At 45.6% G+C, this 26907-nt stretch overlaps 1 protein-coding gene across 5 annotated transcripts in view; it reads right to left on the minus strand.

Moving 5' to 3' along the window:
• Nucleotides 1-26907, minus strand: part of galnt16 (UDP-N-acetyl-alpha-D-galactosamine:polypeptide N-acetylgalactosaminyltransferase 16) — a 373301-nt gene that overhangs the window by 272327 nt on the left and 74067 nt on the right. For all 5 annotated transcript variants that reach the window (XM_073040450.1, XM_073040448.1, XM_073040449.1 and 2 more), the window contains exon 2: nucleotides 21595-21770. In XM_073040450.1, coding sequence (XP_072896551.1) covers nucleotides 21595-21770 — 176 coding nt within the window. The remainder of the gene's footprint in view (nucleotides 1-21594; nucleotides 21771-26907) is intronic.

Genomic DNA, 26907 nt, shown 5'->3' on the forward strand with positions numbered 1-26907 from the left:
TCCATCACCCTGGTTCCTACACATTGTATAAACACCCGATCACCCTGGTTCCCACACACAGTGTATAAACACCCCATCACCCTGGTTCCTACACACTGTGTATAAACACCCCATCACCCTGGTTCCTACACACAGTGTATAAACACCCCATCACCCTGGTTCCTACACAGTGTATAAACACTCCATCACCCTGGTTCCAACACAGTGTATAAACACCCCATCAGCCTGGTTCCAACACAAAGTGTATAAACACCCCATCAGCCTGGTTCCAACACAGTGTATAAACACCCCATCACCCTGGTTCCTACACAGTGTATAAACACCCCATCACTCTGGTTCCTACACACAGTGTATAAACACCCCATCACCCTGGTTCCAACACAGAGTATAAACACCCCATCACTCTGGTTCCTACACACAGTGTATAAACCCCCCATCACCCTGGTTCCAACACAGTGTATAAACACCCCATCACTCTGGTTCCAACACACAGTGTATAAACACCCCATCACCCTGGTTCCTACTCACAGTGTATAAACACCCCATCACCCTGGTTCCTACTCACAGTGTATAAACACCCCATCACTCTGGTTCAAACACACAGTGTATAAACACCCCATCACCCTGGTTCCTACTCACAGTGTATAAACACCCCATCACCCTGGTTCCTACACACAGTGTATAAACACCACATCACCCTGGTTCCAACACAGTGTATAAACACCCCATCACCCTGGTTCCTACACATTGTATAAACACCCGATCACCCTGGTTCCCACACACAGTGTATAAACACCCCATCACCCTGGTTCCAACACACAGTGTATATACACCCCATCACCCTGGTTCCAACACACAGTGTATAAACACCCCATCACCCTGGTTCCCACACACAGTGTATAAACACCCCATTACCCCGGTTCCTACTCACAGTGTATAAACACCCTATCACCCTGGTTCCAACACACAGTGTATAAACACCCCATCACTCTGGTTCCAACACACAGTGTATAAACACCCCATCACCCTGGTTCCTACTCACAGTGTATAAACACCCCATCACCCTGGTTCCTACACACAGTGTATAAACACCACATCACCCTGGTTCCAACACAGTGTATAAACACCCCATCACCCTGGTTCCTACACATTGTATAAACACCCGATCACCCTGGTTCCCACACACAGTGTATAAACACCCCATCACCCTGGTTCCTACACACAGTGTATAAACACCCCATCACCCTGGTTCCTACACAGTGTATAAACACTCCATCACCCTGGTTCCAACACAGTGTATAAACACCCCATCACCCTGGTTCCAACACACAGTGTATAAACACCCCATCACCCTGGTTCCCACACACCGTGTATAAACACCCCAACACCCCGGTTCCTACTCACAGTGTATAAACACCCCATCACCCTGGTTCCAACACACAGTGTATAAACACCCCATCACTCTGGTTCCAACACACAGTGTATAAACACCCCATCACCCTGGTTCCTAAGCACAGTGTATAAACACCCCATCACCCTGGTTCCTACACAGTGTATAAACACCCCATCACCCTGGTTCCTACACACAGTGTATAAACACCACATCACCCTGGTTCCAACACAGTGTATAAACACCCCATCACCCTGGTTCCTACTCATTGTATAAACACCCGATCACCCTGGTTCCCACACACAGTGTATAAACACCCCATCACCCTGGTTCCAACACACAGTGTATATACACCCTATCACCCTGGTTCCAACACACAGTGTATAAACACCCCATCACCCTGGTTCCCACACACAGTGTATAAACACCCCATTACCCCGGTTCCTACTCACAGTGTATAAACACCCTATCACCCTGGTTCCAACACACAGTGTATAAACACCCCATCACTCTGGTTCCAACACACAGTGTATAAACACCCCATCACCCTGGTTCCTACTTACAGTGTATAAACACCCCATCACCCTGGTTCCTACACACAGTGTATAAACACCACATCACCCTGGTTCCAACACAGTGTATAAACACCCCATCACCCTGGTTCCTACACATTGTATAAACACCCGATCACCCTGGTTCCCACACACAGTGTATAAACACCCCATCACCCTGGTTCCTACACACAGTGTATAAACACCCCATCACCCTGGTTCCTACACAGTATATAAACACTCCATCACCCTGGTTCCAACACACAGTGTATAAACACCCCATCACCCTGGTTCCAACACAGTGTATAAACACCCCATCACCCTGGTTCCTACACAGTGTATAAACACCCCATCACTCTGGTTCCTACACACAGTGTATAAACACCCCATCACCCTGGTTCCAACACAGAGTATAAACACCCCATCACTCTGGTTCCTACACACAGTGTATAAACCCCCCATCACCCTGGTTCCAACACAGTGTATAAACACCCCATCACTCTGGTTCCAACACACAGTGTATAAACACCTCATCACCCTGGTTCCAACACACAGTGTATAAACACCCCATCACCCTGGTTCCTACACAGTGTATAAACACTCCATCACTCTTGTTCCCACACAGTGTATAAACACCCCATCACCCTGATTCCTACACACAGTGTATAAACAGCCCATCACTCTGGTTCCAACACACAGTGTATAAACACCCCATCACCCTGGTTCCTACACAGTGTATAAACACCCCATCACCCTGGTTCCTACTCACAGTGTATAAACACCCCATCACTCTGGTTCCAACACACAGTGTATAAACACCCCATCACCCTGGTTCCTACTCACAGTGTATAAACACCCCATCACCCTGGTTCCTACACACAGTGTATAAACACCACATCACCCTGGTTCCAACACAGTGTATAAACACTCCATCACCCTGGTTCCTACACATTGTATAAACACCCGATCACCCTGGTTCCCACACACAGTGTATAAACACCCCATCACCCTGGTTCCTACACACTGTGTATAAACACCCCATCACCCTGGTTCCTACACACAGTGTATAAACACCCCATCACCCTGGTTCCTACACAGTGTATAAACACTCCATCACCCTGGTTCCAACACAGTGTATAAACACCCCATCAGCCTGGTTCCAACACAAAGTGTATAAACACCCCATCAGCCTGGTTCCAACACAGTGTATAAACACCCCATCACCCTGGTTCCTACACAGTGTATAAACACCCCATCACTCTGGTTCCTACACACAGTGTATAAACACCCCATCACCCTGGTTCCAACACAGAGTATAAACACCCCATCACTCTGGTTCCTACACACAGTGTATAAACCCCCCATCACCCTGGTTCCAACACAGTGTATAAACACCCCATCACTCTGGTTCCAACACACAGTGTATAAACACCCCATCACCCTGGTTCCAACACACAGTGTATAAACACCCCATCACCCTGGTTCCTACACAGTGTATAAACACTCCATCACTCTGGTTCCCACACAGTGTATAAACACCCCATCACCCTGGTTCCTACACACAGTGTATAAACACCCCATCACTCTGGTTCCAACACACAGTGTATAAACACCCCATCACCCTGGTTCCTACACAGTGTATAAACACCCCATCACCCTGGTTCCTACACAGTGTATAAACACCCCATCACCCTGGTTCCCACTCACAGTGTATAAACACCCCATCACTCTGGTTCAAACACACAGTGTATAAACACCCCATCACCCTGGTTCCTACACACAGTGTATAAACACCCCATCACCCTGGTTCCTACACACAGTGTATAAACACCACATCACCCTGGTTCCAACACAGTGTATAAACACCCCATCACCCTGGTTCCTACACATTGTATAAACACCCGATCACCCTGGTTCCCACACACAGTGTATAAACACCCCATCACCCTGGTTCCAACACACAGTGTATATACACCCCATCACCCTGGTTCCAACACACAGTGTATAAACACCCCATCACCCTGGTTCCCACACACAGTGTATAAACACCCCATTACCCCGGTTCCTACTCACAGTGTATAAACACCCTATCACCCTGGTTCCAACACACAGTGTATAAACACCCCATCACTCTGGTTCCAACACACAGTGTATAAACACCCCATCACCCTGGTTCCTACTCACAGTGTATAAACACCCCATCACCCTGGTTCCTACACACAGTGTATAAACACCACATCACCCTGGTTCCAACACAGTGTATAAACACCCCATCACCCTGGTTCCTACACATTGTATAAACACCCGATCACCCTGGTTCCCACACACAGTGTATAAACACCCCATCACCCTGGTTCCTACACACAGTGTATAAACACCCCATCACCCTGGTTCCTACACAGTGTATAAACACTCCATCACCCTGGTTCCAACACAGTGTATAAACACCCCATCACCCTGGTTCCAACACACAGTGTATAAACACCCCATCAGCCTGGTTCCAACACAGTGTATAAACACCCCATCACTCTGGTTCCTACACACAGTGTACAAACACCCCATCACCCTGGTTCCAACACAGTGTATAAACACCCCATCACTCTGGTTCCTACACACAGTGTATAAACCCCCCATCACCCTGGTTCCAACACAGTGTATAAACACCCCATCACCCTGGTTCCTACACATTGTATAAACACCCGATCACCCTGGTTCCCACACACAGTGTATAAACACCCCATCACCCTGGTTCCTACACAGTGTATAAACACTCCATCACTCTGGTTCCCACACAGTGTATAAACACCCCATCACCCTGGTTCCTACACACTGTGTATAAACACCCCATCACTCTGGTTCCAACACACAGTGTATAAACACCCCATCACCCTGGTTCCTACACAGTGTATAAACACTCCATCACTCTGGTTCCCACACAGTGTATAAACACCCCATCACCCTGGTTCCTACACACAGTGTATAAACACCCCATCACTCTGGTTCCAACACACAGTGTATAAACACCCCATCACCCTGGTTCCTACACAGTGTATAAACACTCCATCACCCTGGTTCCAACACACAGTGTATAAACACCCGATCACCCTGGTTCCAACACACAGTGTATATACACCCCATCACCCTGGTTCCAACACACAGTGTATAAACACCCCATCACCCTGGTTCCCACACACAGTGTATAAACACCCCATCACCCCGGTTCCTACTCACAGTGTATAAACACCCCATCACCCTGGTTCCAACACACAGTGTATAAACACCCCATCACTCTGGTTCCAACACACAGTGTATAAACACCCCATCACCCTGGTTCCTACTCACAGTGTATAAACACCCCATCACCCTGGTTCCTACACAGTGTATAAACACCCCATCCCCCTGGTTCCTACACACAGTGTATAAACACCACATCACCCTGGTTCCAACACAGTGTATAAACACCCCATCACCCTGGTTCCTACACATTGTATAAACACCCGATCACCCTGGTTCCCACACACAGTGTATAAACACCCCATCACCCTGGTTCCAACACACAGTGTATATACACCCCATCACCCTGGTTCCAACACACAGTGTATAAACACCCCATCACCCTGGTTCCCACACACAGTGTATAAACACCCCATTACCCCGGTTCCTACTCACAGTGTATAAACACCCTATCACCCTGGTTCCAACACACAGTGTATAAACACCCCATCACCCTGGTTCCTACTCACAGTGTATAGACACCCCATCAGCCTGGTTCCTACACAGTGAATAAACACCCCATCAGCCTGGTTCCTACACAGTGTATAGACACCCCATCACCCTGGTTCCTACACAGTGAATAAACACCCCATCAGCCTGGTTCCTACACAGTGTATAAACACCCCATCACCCCGGTTCCTACTCACAGTGTATAAACACCCCATCACCCTGGTTCCTACACACAGTGTATAAACACCCCATCACCCTGGTTCCTACACACAGTGTATAAACACCCCATCACCCTGGTTCCAACACACAGTGTATAAACGCCCCATCACCCTGGTTCCTACACACAGTGTATAAACACCACATCACCCTGGTTCCTACTCACAGTGTATAGACACCCCATCACCCTGGTTCCTACTCACAGTGTATAGACACCCCATCACCCTGGTTCCTACACACAGTGTATAAACACCACATCACCCTGGTTCCAACACAGTGTATAAACACCCCATCACCCTGGTTCCTACACAGTGTATAAACACTCCATCACCCTGGTTCCAACACAGTGTATAAACACCCCATCACCCTGGTTCCTACACACAGTGTATAAACACCCCATCACTCTGGTTCCAACACAGAGTGTATAAACACCCCATCACCCTGGTTCCAACACAGTGTATAAACACCCCATCACCCTGGTTCCAACACAGAGTGTATAAACACCCCATCAGCCTGGTTCCAACACAGTGTATAAACACCCCATCACCCTGGTTCCTACTCAGTGTATAAACACCCCATCACTCTGGTTCCTACACACAGTGTATAAACACCCCATCACCCTGGTTCCAACACAGTGTATAAACACCCCATCACTCTGGTTCCTACACACAGTGTATAAACCCCCCATCACCCTGGTTCCAACACAGTGTATAAACACCCCATCACTCTGGTTCCAACACACAGTGTATAAACACCCCATCACCCTGGTTCCAACACACAGTGTATAAACACCCCATCACCCTGGTTCCTACACAGTGTATAAACACTCCATCACTCTGGTTCCCACACAGTGTATAAACACCCCATCACCCTGGTTCCTACACACAGTGTATAAACACCCCATCACTCTGGTTCCAACACACAGTGTATAAACACCCCATCACCCTGGTTCCTACACAGTGTATAAACACCCCATCACCCTGGTTCCTACACAGTGTATAAACACTCCATCACTCTGGTTCCAACACACAGTGTATAAACACCCCATCACCCTGGTTCCAACACACAGTGTATAAACACCCCATCACCCTGGTTCCTACACAGTGTATAAACACTCCATCACTCTGGTTCCCACACAGTGTATAAACACCCCATCACCCTGGTTCCTACACACAGTGTATAAACACCCCATCACTCTGGTTCCAACACACAGTGTATAAACACCCCATCACCCTGGTTCCTACACACAGTGTATAAACACCCCATCACTCTGGTTCCAACACACAGTGTATAAACACCCCATCACCCTGGTTCCTACACAGTGTATAAACACTCCATCACTCTGGTTCCCACACAGTGTATAAACACCCCATCACCCTGGTTCCTACACACAGTGTATAAACACCCCATCACCCTGGTTCCAACACAGTGTATAAACACCCCATCACCCTGGTTCCAACACAGTGTATAAACACCCCATCACTCTGGTTCCTACACACAGTGTATAAACCCCCCATCAACTTGGTTCCTGCACACAGTGTATAAACACCACATCACCCTGGTTCCAACACACAGTGTATAAACACCCCATCACTCTGGTTCCAACACACAGTGTATAAACACCCCATCACCCTGGTTCCAACACAGTGTATAAACACCCCATCACCCTGGTTCCAACACACAGTGTATAAACACCCCATCACTCTGGTTCCAACACAGTGTATAAACACCCCATCACCCTGGTTCCAACACAGTGTATAAACACCCCATCACTCTGGTTCCTACACACAGTGTATAAACCCCCCATCAACTTGGTTCCTGCACACAGTGTATAAACACCACATCACCCTGGTTCCAACACACAGTGTATAAACACCCCATCACTCTGGTTCCTACACACAGTGTATAAACACCCCATCACCCTGGTTCCAACACAGTGTATAAACACCCCATCACCCTGGTTCCAACACACAGTGTATAAACACCCCATCACCCTGGCTCCTACACACAGTGTATAAACACCCCATCACTCTGGTTCCTACACACAGTGTATAAACCCCCCATCACCCTGGTTCCTACACAGTGTATAAACCCCCCATCACCCTGGTTCCAACACACAGTGTATAAACACCCCATCACCCTGGTTCCAACACACAGTGTATAAACACCCCATCACCCTGGTTCCTACACGGTGTATAAACACCCCATCATCCTGGTTCCTACACGGTGTATAAACACCACATCACCCTGGTTCCAACACACAGTGTATAAACACCCCATCACCCTGGTTCCAACACACAGTGTATAAACACCCTATCACCCTGGTTCCTACACAGTGTATAAACACCCCATCACCCCGGTTCCTACTCACAGTGTATAAACACCCCATCACCCTGTTTCCTACACACAGTGTATAAACACTCCATCACCCTGGTTCCAACACACAGTGTATAAACACCCGATCACCCTGGTTCCAACACACAGTGTATAAACACCCCATCACCCTGGTTCCTACACACACTGTAGAAACACCCCATCACCCTGGTTCCTACACACAGTGTATAAACACCCCATCACCCTGGTTCCAACACACAGTGTATAAACACCCCATCACCCTGGTTCCAACACACAGTGTATAAACCCCCCATCACCCTGGTTCCTACACACAGTGTATAAACACCCCATCACCCTGGTTCCAACACACAGTGTATAAACACTCCATCACCCTGGTTCCTACACACACTGTAGAAACACCCGATCACCCTGGTTCCTACACACAGTGTATAAACACCCCATCACCCTGGTTCCTACTCACAGTGTATAAACACCCCATCACCCTGGTTCCAACACAGTGTATAAACACCCCATCACCCTGGTTCCAACACAGTCTCATTGGTTATGACAATGCCAATGAAGAGATGAAAATTAGATGGGTGAGTTTACATGAAGCACCTCACACACTGTCAACAATATGGGTATATCGCCTGGCATCATACTGCTCGAGGAAACACACTGGGGCTATGGGAGTGCATCAGAGACTGGTCATTCTGTGTTTCTACAGAGCTTTGTTGTATCTATTTGTGAATCTGCAGCCCAAATCCCATTGTGAAGAACTTGCCCATTATATACAAGAGCAATGTTCTGTCAAAAGCCTCCTCCTGATTCAGGTTGACTGGCCAGTCTTCACCCTCTTTCCTACTTAGAGGTGACTGTGTCCCTGTTGATCTTGCTCAGAAATCTTCCTATTGGACATGAAACAGATCTTGACCAGCTGGATTCCCACAACTCTGAATCAGAAGCGATCTTGGAGGATTCCAGTACAAGGAATGAGGCTAGTTGGTTACCTACTTCTTGAAGCTCTCCCTGAGCATCTACCCCATTCAATTGTAGGTGTCAATTATTTTCTGGAGTTGGGCTGTCTGCTTCTGACTCTCTCTTGCTTTCTGGACATTGTTCAGGATAGTTGTCTTGATTGCATTCTACCATTACATGGGAGAATCAACGTTCTCAACCCAAGCTCTTGGTGCTTTCATGTTCAACTTTTATGTCCCTCCAGTAATTCTCTGGTCCTTCTGTCAGTAACAGCAGGGTGTTGCAGTAATTTGGTGGACTTAAGAGTGAACGTTTTGGACAGAAAATCTATTCTGAACTGGACTGACGTCTCGGGTTTAGACCGCAGAGTTAGTGAGCAGCTTGTATGTCTGAATGCAGTATTGACTTTGCTGATGTTGTGGAACACTGCACGGTTTCTGGTAGCACACACATTCTGAAGATGAGCTTTATTTAGCACATGTACATTGAAACATAGTGACATGCATTGTTTGCATCAACAACAACACAGTCCGAGGAGGTGCTGGGACTGCCTGCCAGTGTCACCACACTTCTGGTGCCAACACAGCATGTCCACAACTTACCGTAGATTCCGGATTTTAAGCCGCTACTTTTTTCCCACATTTTGAACAGCTTTGAACTTTGCGGCCTTTAATCCGGAGCAGCTAATACATGATTTTTTTCATGCCGCCTCGTAAACATTTTGCCTCGTAACAGTAGACCAATAAAATTGATGAGTAGTTCACAGAGGTCCAATGAAATTGTACGATAAATCAAGCGCACTTTCAATTAAATTATTGTAAATCAGTCATTTGTACTTACCCTCATCAACATGGAAAACACTCGAAGCATTGTGCTGCCTTATGGCAGTTATTTAGTTTATAATATTTTCGCTTAGTAATTCATTTTCTAGTTAAAGTTAGAAGAGTTTTAACTATATTTGTTTTCTGTACTACATCGCGGGATGCTATGACGTCACACCCGGTTTCGCGGTGTCTTGTGGGAAAAATGCCGTTTGCGATAAACGGAAAGGTGGGGGTCGAGCGGCGGAGCGGCATTAGATCTGAGCGAAACGCTGCTTTTAAGTTAAAGGCGATCAATAACTTTTCCTGGTAGGCTGCAGTATATATATTTTTTACCAGTCGTTAGGAGATATTGGAATGTTGTTCAGTAAAGAAGAATACGCAACGTATATTTAAAAGTAGCCGTGTTACGGGCACGGTTCGAAAAAAAGCATTTGCAATATGTATTTGTTTATGTTACCATATGGATTTAATTAAAAGTTAAAAAATCCTCACGTGTAATATCTTTCTGTGTAAATATCTCATATTACAACGTGGGACACCTGCGGCCGAAAATCCGGTGCGGCCTAAAATCCGGTGCGGCCTAAAATCCGGTGCGGCCTTTACAATTAAAAAATTGATTTTATTTCTAAAATTAGAGCCAGCGGCTTTTAATCAGGTGCGCTCTGTAGTCCGGAATCTACGGTACTAGCAATAGACAATAAGTGCAGGCGTAGGCCATTCGGCCTTCGAGCCAGCACCGCCATTCACTGTGATCATGGCTGATCATCCACAATCAGTACCCCATTCCTGCCTTCTCCCCATATCCCTTGACTCCGCTATCTTTAAGAGCTCTATCTAACTCTTTCTTGAAAGCATCTAGAGAACTGGCCTTCACTGCCTTCTGAGGCAGAGCATTCCACAGATCCACAACTCTCTGGGTGAAAAAGTTTTTCCTGAACTCCATTCTAAATGGCCTACCCCTTATTCTTAAACTTTGGCCTCTGGTTCTGGACTCACCCAACATCGGGAACATGTTTCCTGCCTCTAGTGTGTCTAGTCCCTTAATAATCTTATATGTTTCAATCAAATCCCCTCTCATACTTCTAAATTCCATTGTGTACAAGCCCAGTCACTCCAATCTTTCAACATATGACAGTCCCACCATCCCAGGAATTAACTTCATGAACCTACGCTGCACTCTCTCAATTGCAAAAATGTCCTTCCTCAAACTTGGAGACCAAAACTGAACACAATATTCCAGGCAAACACGAGGAAATCTGCAGATGCTGGAAATTCAAACAACACACACAAAATGCTGGTGGAACGCAGAAGGCTAGGCAGCGTCTATAGAAAGAAGCACTGTCGACGTTTCGGGCCGAGACCCTTCGTCAGGACTAACTGAAAGGAAAGATAGTAAGAGATTTGTAAGTAGTGGGGGGGAGGGGGAAATGCAAAATGATAGGAGAAGACCGGAGGGGGTGGGATGAAGCTAAGAGCTGGAAAGGTGATTGGTGAAAGTGATACAAAGCTGGAGAAGGGAAAGGATCATGGGACAGGAGGCCTCAGGAGAAAGAAAGGAGGGGGGGAGCACCAGAGGGAGATGGAGAACAGGCAAACAACTAAATATGTCAGGGATGGGGTAAGAAGGGGAGGAGGGACATTAACAGAAGTTAGAGAAGTCAGTGTTCATGCCATCAGGTTGGAGGCTACCCAGCCAGTACATAAGGTGTTGTTCCTCCAACCTGAGTTTGGATTCATTTTGACAGTAGAGGAGGCCATGGATAGACATATCAGAATGGGAATGGGACATTGAATTAAAATGTGTGGCCACTGGGAGATCCTGCTTTCTCTGGCGGACCGAGCATAGGTGTTCAGCGAAATGGTCTCCCAGTCTGCGCCGGGTCTCACCAATATATAAAAGGACACACCGGGAGCACCGGACGCAGTATACCACACCAGCCGACTCACAGGTGAAGTGTCGCCTCACCTGGAAGGACTGTCTGGGGCCCTGAATGGTGGTGAGGGAGGAAGTGTAAGGGCAGGTGTAGCACTTGTTCCGTTTACAAGGATAAGTGCCAGGAGGGAGATCGGTGGGAAGGGATGGGGGGGACGAGTGGACAAGGGAGTCGCGTAGGGAGCGATCCCTGCAGAAAGCAGAAAGGGGGGGGAGGGAAAGATGTGCTTGGTAGTGGGATCCCGTTGGAGGTGGCGGAAGTTACTGAGAATTATACGTTGGACCTGGAGGCTGGTGGGGTGGTAGGTGGGGACAAGGGGAACCCTATCCTGAGTGGGGTGGCAGGCGGATGGGGTGAGGGCAGATTTGCGGGAAATGGGAGAGATGTGTTTAAGAGCAGAGTTGATGGTGGAAGAAGGGAAGCCCCTTTGTTTAAAAATGGAAGACATCTCCTTTGTCCTGGAATGAAAAGCTTCATCCTGAGAGCAGATGCAGTGGAGACGGAGGAATTGTGAGAAGGGGATAGCATTTTTGCAAGAGACAGGGTGGGAAGAGGAATAGTCCAGGTAGCTGTGAGAGTCTGTAGGCTTATAGTAGATAAGTCGTCTCCAAAGATGGAGACAGAAAGATCAAGAAAGGGGAGGGAGGTGTCAGAAATAGAACAGGTAAATTTGAGGGCAGGGTGAAAGTTGGAGGCAAAGTTAATGAAGTCAATGAGCTCAGCATGCGTGCAAGAGGCAGCGCCAATGCAGTCGTCGATGTAGCGAAGGTAAAGAGGGAGACGGATACCCGTATAGACTTGGAACATGGACTGTTCCACAAAGCCAACAAAAAGGCAGGCATAACTGGGACCCATGCGGGTGCCCATGGCTACACCCTTGGTTTGGAGGAAGTGGGAGGAGCCAAAGGAGAAATTATTGAGAGGAAGAACTAATTCCGCTAGACAGAGGAGAGTGGTGGTAGAGGGGAATAATACTCCAGGTGGGGTCTCACCAGGGCCCTGTACAACTGCAGAAGGACCTCTTTTCTCCTATACTCAACTCCCCTTGTTATGAAGGCCAACATGCCATTAACTTTCTTCACTGCCTGCTGTACCTGCATGCTTACTTTCAGCGACTGATGTACAAGAACACCTAGATCTCATTGTACTTCCCTTTTTCCTAATTTGGCAACATTCAGATAGTAATCTGCCTTCCTGTTCTTGTCACCAAAGTGGATAACCTCACATTTATCCACATTAAACTGCATCTGCCATGCATCTGCCCACTCACCCAACCTGTCCAAGTCACCCTGCATTCTCCTAACATTCTCCTGACATTTCACACTGCCACCCAGCTTTGTGTCATCTGCAAATTTGCTAATGTTACTTTTAATCCCTTTATCTAAATCATTAATGTACATTATACATAGCTGCGGCCCCAGCACCGAGCCTTGCGGTACCCCACTAGTCACTGCCTGCCATTCTGAAAAAGACCCATTAATCCCTACTCTTTGCTTCCTGTCTGCCAGCCAATTTTCTATTCATATTAGTACACTAACCCCAATACCATGTGCTCTAATTTTGCCCACTAATCTCCTATGTGGGACCTTATCAAAGGCTTTCTGAAAGTCCAGGTACACTACATCCACTGGCTCTCCCTTGTCCATTTTCATAGTTACATCCTCAAAAAATTCCAGAAGATTTGTCAAGCCCCTTCGTAGATCCGTGCTGACTTGGACTGATCCTGTTACTGCTATCCAAATGTGCCGCTATTTCTTCTTTTAGAATTGACTCCAGCATCTTCCCCACCACTGATGTCAGGCTAACCGGTCTATAACTGGTCTAGCCCTAACCCGCACAAAAATAGAATGTGAGGAAAACAGAGCTCCTGGAGGAAACCCACATGGTCACAAGGAGAATATACAACTGTGCAGACAGCAACGAGAATTAAAACTAGTTGCTGGTGTTGTCAGAGTCAGTGTGGGATTAGCGCAAGTGGGTGGCCAGCATAGACACAGTGGCCCAAAGAGGTCCATTCTGTACCTCTCCATCACTCTGGTTGGGGAGGAGTTAAAGAATAAGGACTACAGAATCGTGAGCTGATATAGAGTGGGAGGCTCTATCTCATCAAGCACAGTGCAACAGATGGACTTCCCACAGCCCTGGACTCCACCAGAAACACAGCTTTCTGCATTACCCCCTCCACTCCTTTCTTACCCCCCACCACCCTCTCTCTTTCTCATCCATGGCAGCTTCTGACTGTGCCTTCGTAGCCACTAACCAGGGAAACTAAACGCATGCTAAGTGACCTGGCAACCTGGATTTATTTACCCATTGTCAACAGCATTTTTGTTGCCAGGATGCTTAAGGGGACAAGTGCAAATATAACTCACTGCCTTTGCTGTCTCCCCCAGAGCTGGAATGTCCTGCTGTCAGTAACATAGCAATATTCCTCTGACCTCTGCAATATAAGATAACAGGAAATGAAGAAAATGTAAACAGGCATTTACACTGCCTGGTAGTTGAGCTGATCCTGATTTAAAAGCGCTTTGATGGGGAAATGCCTCACCACGTTTCACAGGATAAAAAGATCACACAAATATCAGTAAGAACATGATAGTAATCTGCTTTGGAGAGTAAGGGTTCTGTATCGGAACGCACGTAGCATCAGAAACAGAACAGGCAAAATGAGAGCAGAAATCTTAAAAAAATCTCAGCCAACAGCCACAGCAGAAACTCCTCTGCAGAGCCACAAAGGTTGGGAGCCAATTATTGATGGGTACATGGCAATTAGGAAAGGGAGAAGGGTGCCTCTGTTAAATAATAGTGGTCTCAGAACAGCAGGCAGGATTGGTTTTAGAGTGGCCACAGAGTAGTGGAGGAGAGGTATTATTCTGAATGGAGATCTGCGACCAGTGACATTCAACAGAAATCAGTGCTGTGATGCCTGTTTACGCCCATGACAAAGTCAAGCTCCTTTCCATCACCCCCATCTCTTCTGTCACCTCTATCTCCAAGCTCACTACTTTGGCAAGTATTCTACACCCTTGTCCCTTCTTGGACACTCTGCTGTGGTCCTCTGCCTGCTCTGGATCTTTGCATTTCGAATTGTCTCCAAGACATCAATCAGTTCCACTTCAGCATTCCTCTCTCCTCCTCAAACATTACCCCCTCTGAATATAAAGGGAAAGAACGAAAGGCTGTTGATGGGCAAAACATTGGCAAATGGAGTATAAAATGGGAATAGAAGAAGAACAATAGAACAGGTTTCGTATTTAAATACAGAGGAAGTACAGAAATCTGCAGCACAGAGGTACTGAGAGGCCCTTGGGCAGGAAGCACAGAAAGCTGGTGTGCAAGTGCAGCACGCGATGGAACAAGTCAGTGGAATAATGTCCCCAACCTCAGCGGAGTCAGACTATTAAAGAGACAAAGTCTTACTGCAACGGGATAAGACGAGACCACATCCAGAGTACTGTAAATAAATTTGCACCCCACCCCCACCTAAATAAAGATATTATTTTGCTGACCTATGAAAAAAGGTTATTTAGAATGACCTGCTGAAACCTGTGTGATTTTGAGTTTAACCTTCAGTGTTTATAATTCTAATGCCAGACTGGCTGTGTTCCTCTCATGGCCGAGTCCGGAACATAGTCTCAGAATAATGTGACACTAACCGCTTCGTGCATGAGAAACGGTTTACGTGTGTAGGCCTGTACTTGCTGGAATTCAGGATCTCATTGAAAACTAACAGAGCTGAAAGGCCTGGATTGAGTGGATGTGAAGAGGATTTTTCCATTTGCAGGAGAGTGTCAGACCCAAGGGATGGTCTCAGAATAAAGGGATGCCACATTAAAATTGTGATGAGGAGGAATTTCTTAAGCATATTATGATTCTATAGAATTTGTTGTCACAGAAAGCTATGGAAGCCAAGTCTTTAGATATATAGACAGAGATAGATACATTCTAGACTGATAAGAGAGTTTCAGGTTTTGGGAGAAGACAGGAGAATGAGATTTTTTTAAAATCAGCCATGATTGAACAATGGAGCAAACTCAATGGGTGAGATAGCCTAATTCTGGTTGTGTATCGTATGGGCTGAGCAGAGGATATTCTTTTCCCAATTGGACAGGTGTAAGTCCTTGCCAAAGAGAAACCAGAACGTACAGACCCAGGGAATACTGAAGACGAGTTAAACAGATTTCTAATCAGTAAAAGATTAAAGTGCATAGGGAAAGGACAGAAAAGAGTGAATGAGTAATGCTGGAGAAAGAGATTAGCTTTATTTGTCACATGTACATCAAAACGTACATTTCATTTGACTCAAATCAAATCAGTGAGGATTGTGTTGACTAGCCCGCAGGAGCCGCCATGCTACCAATGCCAACAAGCCATGCGCACAACACTCACCCTAACCATATGTCTTTGGAATGTGGGAGGAAACCGGAGATCATAGTGTTACGCTAACTGCTACACTACATTGCCGCAGTCTGATCTTACTGGATGGGTAAGCAGGTTTGAAGGGCTGACCAGCCTTCACAGTTCCTACTTATAACCTAACAGCTTTAAGAAATGAAGGCCAATCTGAAAGGTATGCAGATTATAAGGAAGGACTTCAATCTACATGATACTGTACATTAGAAAATTGGAAGGGCAAATGCAGTCCAGATGAAGGGTCTCAACCCAAAACATTGATTTTCCATTTCCCTCTATAGATGCTGCTTCACCTGCTAAGTTCCTCCAACCTCTTGTGTGTTGCTCCAAAAGGGAAGTTTAGAGTTTCTACAGTTTCTGCAGAAAGAGGATGTGCTGGAGCTTTTGGAAAACATCAAGTTGGATAAGTCACCAGGACTGGACGAGATGTTCCCCAGGCTACTGTGGAAAGCAAGGGAGGAGATTGCTGAGCCTCTGGCAATGATCTTTGCATCATCAATGAGGATGGGAGAGGTTCTGGAGGACTGGAGGGTTGCAGATGTTGTTCCCTTATTCAAGAAAGGGAGTAGAGATAGCCCAGGAAATTATAGACCAGCGAGTCTTACTTCAGTGGTTGGTAAGTTGATGGAGAAGATGCTGAAAGGCAGGATTTATGAACATTTGAAGAGGCATAATATGATTAGGAATAGTCAGCATGGCTTTGTCAAAGGCAGATCATGCTTTACGAGCCTGATTGAATTTTTTGGGGATGTGAGTAAACACATTGATGAAGGTAGAGCAGAAGATGTAGTGTATATGGATTTCAGCAAGGTTTATTGAGAAAGTGAGGAGGCATGGGACCCAAGGGAACCTTGCTTTGTGGATCCAGAACTGGCTTGCCCACAGAAGGCAAAGAGTGGTTGTAGACGGGTCATATTCTGCATGGAGGTTGGGGACCAGTGGTGTGCCTCAGGGATGTGTTCTGGGACCCCTTCTCTTCGTGATTTTTATAAATGACCTGGATGAGGAAGTGGAGGGACGGGTTAGTAAATTTGCTGATGACACAAAGGTTGGGGGTGTTGTCAATAGCATGGAGGGCTGTCAGAGGTTACAGCGGGACATCGATAGGAAGTGGCAGATAAAGTTCAACCCAGATAAGTGTGAGGTGGTTCATTTTGGTAGGTCAAATATGATGGCAGAGTATAGAATTAATGGTAAGACTCTTGGCAGCGTGGAGGATCAGAGGGATCTTGGGGTCCGAGTCCATAGGACACACAAAGCTGCAGTGCAGGTTGACTCTGGGGTTAAGAAGGCATACAGTGCATTAGCCTTCATCAACCAAGGGAATGAGTTCAAGAGCCGAGAGGTAATGTTGCAGCTATATTGGACCCTAGTCAGACCCCACTTGGAGTACTGTGCTCAGTTCTGGTAACCTCACTACAGGAAGGATGTGGAAACTATAGAAAGGGTGCAGAGGAGGTGTTGCCTGGATTGGGGAGCATGCCTTATGAGAATAAACTGAGTGAACTTGGCTTTTTCTCCTTGGAATGATGGAGGATGAGGTGAGCTGATAGGGGTGTATAAGATGATGAGAGGCATTGATTGTGTGGATAGTCAGAGGCTTTTTCCCAGGGCTGAATTGGCTAGCACGAGGGGACACAGTTTTAATGTGCTCGGAAGTAGGTACAGGGGAGATGCCAGGAGTGAGTTTTTTTCCCCGCAGAGTGTGGTGAGTGTGTGGAATGGACTGCCAGCGACGGTGGTGGAGGTGGACACAATAAGGTCTTTTAAGAGACTCCTGGTCAGGTACATGGAGCTCAGAAAAATAGAGGGCTACGGTAACCCAAGGTAATTTCTAAGGTAGGGACATGTTCAGCACAACATTGTGGGCTGAGGGGCCTGTATTGTGCTGTAGATTTTCTACGTTTGTCTTATCTCTTCAGCAACCTCTCTCAGAACTCTGGGATGTTGTTCATCTGGTCCAGGTGACTTATCCACCTGAAGACTTTTGAGTTTGCCTAGCATTTTTTCCTTTGTAATAGCAATGACACTCACTCCTGCTCCCTGACACTCACTCCTGCTCCCTGACACTCACGAACCTCTGGCACACTGCTAGTGTCTTCCACAGTGAACACTGATGCAAAATACCCATTAAGTTCATCTGCCATTTCTCTGGCCTCCCATTACTACCTCACCCGCATCATTGTCCAGTGGTCCAATATCAACTCTCACCTCCCTTTTACTCTTTATATAACTGAAAAACTTTTAGTATCCTGCTTTATATTATTGGTTAGTTTGCCTTCATATTTCATCTTTTACCTTCTTTTTGCCTTTTGTTGGATTTTAAAAGCTTCCCAATCATCCAACTTCCCACTCCTTTTCTACCTCACTTTTGCTACCTTATATACCCTTTCCTTGGTTCTTATGCAGTCCTTAATTTCCTTTGTCAGCCACAGTTGCCTACACCTGCCATTTGAGAATTATTTCTTCTGTGGGACATATATATTACACAAAACTTCAGCCATCTCTGCTCTGCCATCATCCCCGCCAGTATCCTCCTCCAATCCACCTGGGCAAGCTCCTCTCTCATGCCTCTGTAATTCCCTTTATTCCATCATGATACTGATACATCTGACTTATGCTTCTCCCTCTCAGATTGCAGTATGAATTCCATCATATTATGATCACTGCCTCCTAAGGGTTCCTTTACATTAAGCTCCCTAATAACATCTGGGTTATTAAATGACACCCAATCTAAGACAGCATTTCCCCAAGTAGGCTCATGCACAAGCTGCTCTAAAAAGCTAACTTGTAGGCATTCAACAAATTCTCTCTATTGCAATCCAACACCAACCTGATTTTCCCTATCCCCTTGCATATTGAAGTCCACCATTACAATTGTGACATTACCCTTATTACATGCTTTTTCAGCTCTCTTTGCAATCTCAATACTAGATCCAAGTTCATAGCTGGTAAGGTGGTTAAGGAGGCTTATGGAATGTTTGCTTTTATTAGTCGAGGCACTGAGTTCAAAAATCAAGAGGTTATGTGGCAACTTTTTAAGACTCTGGTTAGGCCACATCTGGAGTGTTGCGTCCAGTTCTGGTTACCCCACCATAGGAAGGATGGGTGTGGAAGAGGTGCCTGGATTAGAGGCCATGTGCAATCAGGAGAAGCTGCAGACTGAGAGGAAATATGACAGAGGTGTACAAGCTTTTGAGAGGCATAGAGAGTAGACAGATGTTTGGATAGGTAGATGCATGGATGTAAGGAAGATGGATGGATCTAGACATTGTGTAGGTAGGAAGGAGTAGTGTTTGGTTGTTTTTGATTTGCTTTTCAGATGGTTTGACACAACATTGTGGGTCAAATGGTCAGTTCCCATGCTGTTGTGTTCTACGTTAAGGGCCTTTGATGTCGTGGAAAAGAGCAATGGAAATGTCTAACTCCTCTCAATTAATTCCCTTCTAGTTTGCTTCTGAACTCTCCCAAGATCCAGTTCCACAAACCTTGACTCTTTCTCGTCTCTTTGGTTTTCCCTAAATGGTGGCCATGGGTTGGTTTGACCTCAGGAGCCATCGCGTGTGGTTCTGTCCACCTGCGCTCTCACTTTTCAGTGATCACCTGTAACTCTCTCTCCTTCCCTGCAACAGCTAAAGCCCATCCACTTCCTCAGACCAACAGCATACTCTAACTCTTCGGGTGTCAGGGTGGAGATACATCTCTACCGAGGGAGGTGTAAGGAACTCCTTCCCTCTGCTAGCCCATAGGTCACCCTCGAGCAAGACGTAGCACTTGTTTAGCACCCCCCCCCCCCCCACCAGTGATCAGGGCCAGATGAAGGCATGTGGGTAGGTGGTGGATGGTCGTATGAGCAACTGGTGCATGTCACAAGACCTGGTTATGTGACCATTGACAACAGGCAGAGAGTTTCTGAAGAGTATTGATAATGGCTGGGGTTACCCATCTTGTAAAGGCACTGCCCAGTAGAAGCCAATGGCAAATCACTTCTGTAGAAATATTTGACTACACTTGTTCTTGGCATGGAAAGACCATGATCGCCCACATCATACAGCGTGGCACATAACCAGTGAATGAACTCTAACTCTGTCTGGAATGAGTTAATTAGCCTGGTATGAGCCAATCGGCCTGGAACAACTCAGATGACATTGGCTGGGCTGCTGATGCATGGCTTAGCCACAGCCAACAGCAATTAAACTAAACAGGGTATTGCTTACAGTAGGGGACAGACAGGATCCTGACAGCACAATGGGGTACCAGTACTGACAGACTGACTTGTATTGGCAACACATTTGGCAAATGCCTTCAAGCAAGCTCAGTAAACTGAGTACAGAGAAGGTGCACTCAAAAATATTTTCTCTTGTAACTCAGGAAAACAAGCATTAATGAAAATTCTCTCAAGTATGTGCTGTGGATAATTATGTCTTTCATGGAAATGAGTAAATTAACCAAATTCAGCAGGTAAACCGAACGCCGCTGCTGTTCCACGTTAGCCAGACGTCCATACTTAAAGGTGAAAGCAGCAGATTATAACGATGAACAGCTGTGTAACATAAGCAGACATCAGGGTGGACTTATTAACTCTTTATATACAGCGGTGAGGATGGGAAACGCAATTAACCGAATCATTGCTGGACCAGTGTACCAGAAATATGGAGATAGTGGGTGAGGACATAAGTAAGTTTGGGTGCAGATTGCAAACCATCTCCCAACATTTGCCCACAACATGACACAGGAAGCAGAAGGCATGGGGCTTAAAAATTACCACATTTAAGTCATCTCACAATTCCACAGGGCACAGTATCCTTCACGGACAGAAGTACAGCTCCAGCAACACTCAAGAAGCTCAAACAATGCAATCAGCACTTCATGCACCACCTGTCCACCACCATGGCTGCCGTGTGCATTATCCAGCATTTCTGTGACCTCCTTTATCCAGGACAAAAGCAAGGAGCATAGATGAGCCTCACTATCTGCAAGAACCCCCCCCCCAGGGTTTGCACTGCCTGATGTGTCAGCCCTTCCATCATCACTGGGACTAAATCCTGGAACTCCCTCCTTAACTTCACTGGGCAGGCAACTTCACCAGAAGGCCTGAAGCTCTTCAAGAAAGTGGCTCACTTCCCCACCCCCTCAAGTCAATACATTTCTGGTGACATCCATGTTCTGTGATTGAAAGAATCAGGAGCTGGCACTTGGGAGAGAATGGAGCACAGGAGAAGCATCCATACCTGTAGTTTCTGGTGTCTCGGATCTCCCGGTCACTGGCCAGCTTGTCAGTCTCCCGCTGGTTGAACGCATGGTGCCCATAGGGATCTTCTCCGAGCTGCAGGAGCTTGCTGGAAAGATAGGCCTTCTCATCAAAGGTCTGCACTTTAGTTTTATCTAACAGCGGTGTTTTAGTTATCTGGAAAAAGAAAGGAAGAAATAGCATCTCAACAATTTTGGGGTGGTGATCCCTGACCTCACCTCAGCCAAAAGGGCTGGAGTTTCACTGAGGAGCCCATGCCCATCGACAGCCTTGAGTAAACAGAATACAAACAAGACCAAAAGAAATCAGGTTTATTATCACCGGCATGTGACGTGAAATTTGTTAACTTAGCAGCAGCAGTTCAATGGAATACATAATTTAGCAGAGAGAGAAGAAATAATAATAAATAAAATAAAACATCATAAATAAACAATTAAATCAATTACATATATTGAATAGCTTTTTTTTTAAACGTGCAAAAACAGAATACAGAATACTGTATATTAAAAAAAGTGAGGTTCAATGTCCATTTAGGAATCGGATGGCAGAGGGGCTGTTCCTGAACTGCTGAGTGTGTATCTTCAGGCTTCTGCATCTCCTACCTGATGGTAACAGCAAGAGAAGCTCCTCTCCAGGAGCTCACACCAATGTGGAGCAAGTAGAGCCTAACCAGCCGTTCCGAGCAGTCTGTCTCCTCAGCAATATATTTACTAACCCCATACTTATTATTACTTTTATTTTTTCTCAGCTCGAGCTGGTAACACTGAGGTACGGGTATAGAACACAGAACAGTACAACACAGATACAGGCCATTTGGCCCACAATGTTGTGCCGAACCAACTAAACACCCAAACACTAATCCCTCCTACCTACACCATGTCCATATCCCTCCATCTTCCTTACATCCATGTGCCTGTCCAAACATCTTAAAAGCTTCTAATGTTATTAGTCTCTACCACCACACCAGGCAGGGCATTCCAGGCATCCATTATTCTCTGAGTAAAAATCTTACACCTCACATCCCCTGAGCCTAAACCCTCCCACCAGAAACATATGCCCTCTGGTATTAGGCACTTCAACCCAGGGGAATAGATGCTCCCCGTCTACTCTCTATGCCTCTCAATCTGGTAAACCTCTGTCAGGTCTGCCCTCAGCCCCCAGTGCGCTATAATCAGGCTATGGATTTCCAAATGCTCATACAGGTATAGCCTGTCCAAGAATTCTGTCCAGCAATTTCCCTACAACAGAAATGAGATACACCGGTATACGGTACCCAGAATTTGCCCTTGTTCCCTTCCTAGAGGTACAACATTAGCCACTCGTCAGTCCTCCAGGAGCTCAACTGTGGCCGGAAAGGACATGAAGATACTAGTCAAGGGACCAGCAATCTTGTCTCTTGTCTCCTTCAATAACCTGGGGAAATCCCACCAGGCCCTGAGGACTTGTAGCCCAACACTTCCTCCTCCTGGACTTCTAGATATCCTAATGTGTTTATACACTCAGCACTGATCTACTGGTCCTCCATATGCTTTTCCTTAGTAAATACTGAAGCAAATTACTCATTAAGTACCTCACTCACATTCTCTGCTTCCAAGCAAATGACCCACTCTCTCCCTGGTTATCTCCTTACTCTTGATGTATGTATAGAACGTCTTGGGATTCACCTTAATCCTACTTGCCAAGAATTTTTCATGGCCCCTCCTGTCTTTCCCAATTCCCTTCTTTAGTTCTTTTCTGGCTTCTTTACAATCCTCATGGACTTTGTTTGATCCTGATTTCCAAAGCTTTACATAGTGTCCCTTTTCCTTCTTGATTAAATTCATCACCTCTCTGGACATCCAAGGCTCTCTTGTATTTCCATCCCTGTCCTTCGTTCTAACAGGAACATACCTTTCCTGTACTCTGTGCAATTGATCTTTAAACACCCTCCTCACATCTGAAGTGGACTTGCCAGAGAATAAGTGTTCCCAATTAACACTTTCTAGTTCCTACCTAATGCTCTTGTAATTTGCCCTACTCCAATCTCAAACTCTTCCACAACGACCATACCCACCCTTATCTACAATTATCCTGAATGATAAGGAGTTGTGGTCACTGATCCCCAACTGCTCACCCACTGAAAGGTCAGTCACCTGTTCATGTTCCAAAGTCTTTCAATTTCCTCTTTTAATTCATTGTACTTCTGGTTTTCCCATGTGTTGAATCTGAATGTTGTGTGTGCTTGGAATGGCTATATCTATTAATATACTATTATTTTCTTTCCTTTTGTATTTACACAGTTGGCACACTGGTTGTTTGTCTGCCCTGTTGGGTGGGGTCTTTCATTGATTCCATTGTGTTTCTTGGATTTGCTGTGAATGCCTGCAAGAAAATGCTCCTCAGTTTTATAGGGTGATATATATGTACTTTGATAATAAATTTACTTCTGAACATTGGACACCTATGACTTCCACATCAGAGCAACAGTCTGTGTAGAACAGAAAGAACATCTCCTCTTCACTGACAATCAACACTGGTGCATCTCAAAGATGCATACTTAACCCAATGCTCTACTCTCTCTGCACTAGCTTGGCACAGCTCAATGCATCTATAAATTCACCAATGACTATTGTTAGCAGAATTTCAGATAGTGATGAGGAGGCGTATAGGAGTGAGACCGTTCAGCTGGTTGAGTGGTGTTGCAACAACCTTGCATTCAACATCAGTAAGACCAAGGAATTGATTGTGGATTTCAGGAGGGAATAACAGAGGAAAGAGTGATCAGTTTCAAGTTCCTGCTTGTCAATATCTCTGAAGATCTATCCTGGGCCTAACATTACGAAAATGGCTATATTTCATCAGGAGGCTGACGAGAATTGGTATGACACCAAAGATGCTCACAGATTTCCACAGGTGTACAATGGACAGTATTCTAACTGGCTGCATCTTTGCCTGGTACGGAGGGGTTACTGCACAGGATCAGAAAAAGCTGCAGCAAGTTGTAAACTCAGCCAGCTCCACCACGGGCACTGGACTCCTCACCATCAAGGATACCTTCAAAAGGTGATGCCCCAAGAAGGCAGCATCCATCATTAAGGACCCCATCACCAACGAATCAGGAACAGTTCCTTCTCTTCCGCCATCAGTTTTCTGATTGGACAATGAATCCATGAACACTATCTCATTATTTTCCCCCTCTCTCTTTTGCACTAATTTAATGTTTTAATATACTCACTGTAACTTAGAATTTTTTAAATTATGAATTACAATGTACTGCTGCCGCAAAACAACAAATTTCACGAAATATGCCAGTGCTATTAAACCCAATTCTGATTCAGTTCATCTGAAAGATGAAGGAGAATTCTGACGGGAGGATGAGGTAACTGTGGCTGACAAGGCAAGTCAAAGACAGCATAAAAGCAAAAGAGATGGACATAATTTAGTGGGAAGCCAGAGGACTGGGAGTTTTAGCAATCAGAGGACAAATTAAAAAAAATAGAAAGCTAAAATGAAATATGAAGGCAAGCTAACCAATAATATAAAAAAAGATTTCTGAAAACAAATTTATATAGAAAGTAAAAGAGGGGTAAGAGTGGATATTGGGCCACTGAAAAATGACACTGGAGAGAAGGAGTCAAGAAATGGCAGACACACTGAATAAGTATTTTATGTCATTCTTTACCATGAAAGACAGAAATCAGAGATGCAAATAGACTTGGGAGTCCTAGTGCAGAATGCCTAAAGGTTAACTTGCATGTTGAATTGATAGTAAGGAAGGCAAATGCAATGTTAGCATTCATTTCAGGACTAGAATATAGAAGCAAGGACGTAATGCTTAAGGTTTATAAGACATTGGTTAGACCACATTTGCAATACTGTGAGCCCTGTATTAGGCCCTGTATTTGAGAAAGGATGTGCAGGCATTGGAGGTGGTCCAGATGATGTTTATAAGAACGATCCTGGGAATGAATGGGTTAATGCATTTGATGGCTTTGGACCTCTAGTCACTGGAGTTTAGAAGAATGAGGGAGATTTCACTGAGACCTTATGAGTATTGAAAGGCCTAGATAGAGAGGATGTTTCCCTCAGTGGGAGAGTCTAGAATCAGAGGGCAGAGCCTCAGAATAGAAAGATGTCCTTTTAGAACAGAGATGAGGAGGAATTTTTTTTCACTAGGAAATGTTGAACCTGTAGACTTTGTTGCCACAGAAGGCTTGGAGGCCAAGTCACTGGGAATATTTAAAGAAGAGGTTGACTGGTTCTTGATTAGCAAAGGTGTCAAAGGTTAAGGTGCCATGGTACCGTAGTGGTTAGCGCAACACTATTTTAGCTCAGGGCATCAGAATTCGATTCATGCGTCCTCTGAAAGTCAATTTGTATGCTCCCTCCCGTGCGTGCATGGGTTTCTTCTGGGTCTGCTGGTTTCCTCCCTCAGACCAAAGACATACAGTGCCAATGAGAATATTCACCACCCCCCCCCCCCCAGGAAGTTCTCATGTTTTACGACATTGAATCACAGTGGATTTAATTTGGCTTTTTTGACACTGATCAACAGAGAAACGAACTTTTGAGTCAAAGTGAAAATAGATCTCTACAAAGCGATCTAAATTAATTACAAATACAAAACACAAAATAATTGATTGTATTAGTATTCACCCCCTTCGAGTCAGTATTTAGTAGATGCACCTTCGGCAGCAATTACAGCCTTGAGTCTGTGTGAATTGGTCTCTATCAGCTTCGCACATCTGGACTGCAGTTTTCCCCATTCTTCTTTACAAAACTGCTCAAGCTCTGTCAGATTGCATGAGAATTGTGAGTGAACAGTCCTTTTCAAGTCCAGCCACAAATTCTCAATTGGATTGAGGTCTGGACTCTGACTTGGCCACTCCAGAACATTAACTTTGTTGTTTTTAAGCCACTCCTGTGTAGCTTTGGCTTTATGCTTGGGGTCATTGCCTTGCTGGAAAACATATCTTCTCCCAAGTCGTAGTTCTCTTGCAGACTGCATCCAGGTTTTCCTCCAGGATTTCCCTGTATTTTGCTTCATTCATTTTACCCTCTACCTTCACAAGCCTTCCAGGGCCTGCTGCAGTGAAGCATCCCCACAGCGTGATCCAGCCACCACCATGCTTCACAGTAGAGATGATGTTTTTTCGATGATGTGCAGCGTTTGGCTTATGCCAAACAGTGTTTAGTGTGATGGCCAAAAAGCTCAATTTTGGTTTCATCAGACCATAGAACCTTCTTCCAGCTGACTTCAGTCTCCCACATGCCTTCTGGCTGAGATTTCATGTGTTTTTTTCCAACAGTGGCT

The sequence above is a fragment of the Hemitrygon akajei genome, chromosome 3 (genome assembly GCF_048418815.1).
Source record: "Hemitrygon akajei chromosome 3, sHemAka1.3, whole genome shotgun sequence".
Taxonomy (NCBI): Eukaryota; Metazoa; Chordata; class Chondrichthyes; order Myliobatiformes; family Dasyatidae; genus Hemitrygon; species Hemitrygon akajei.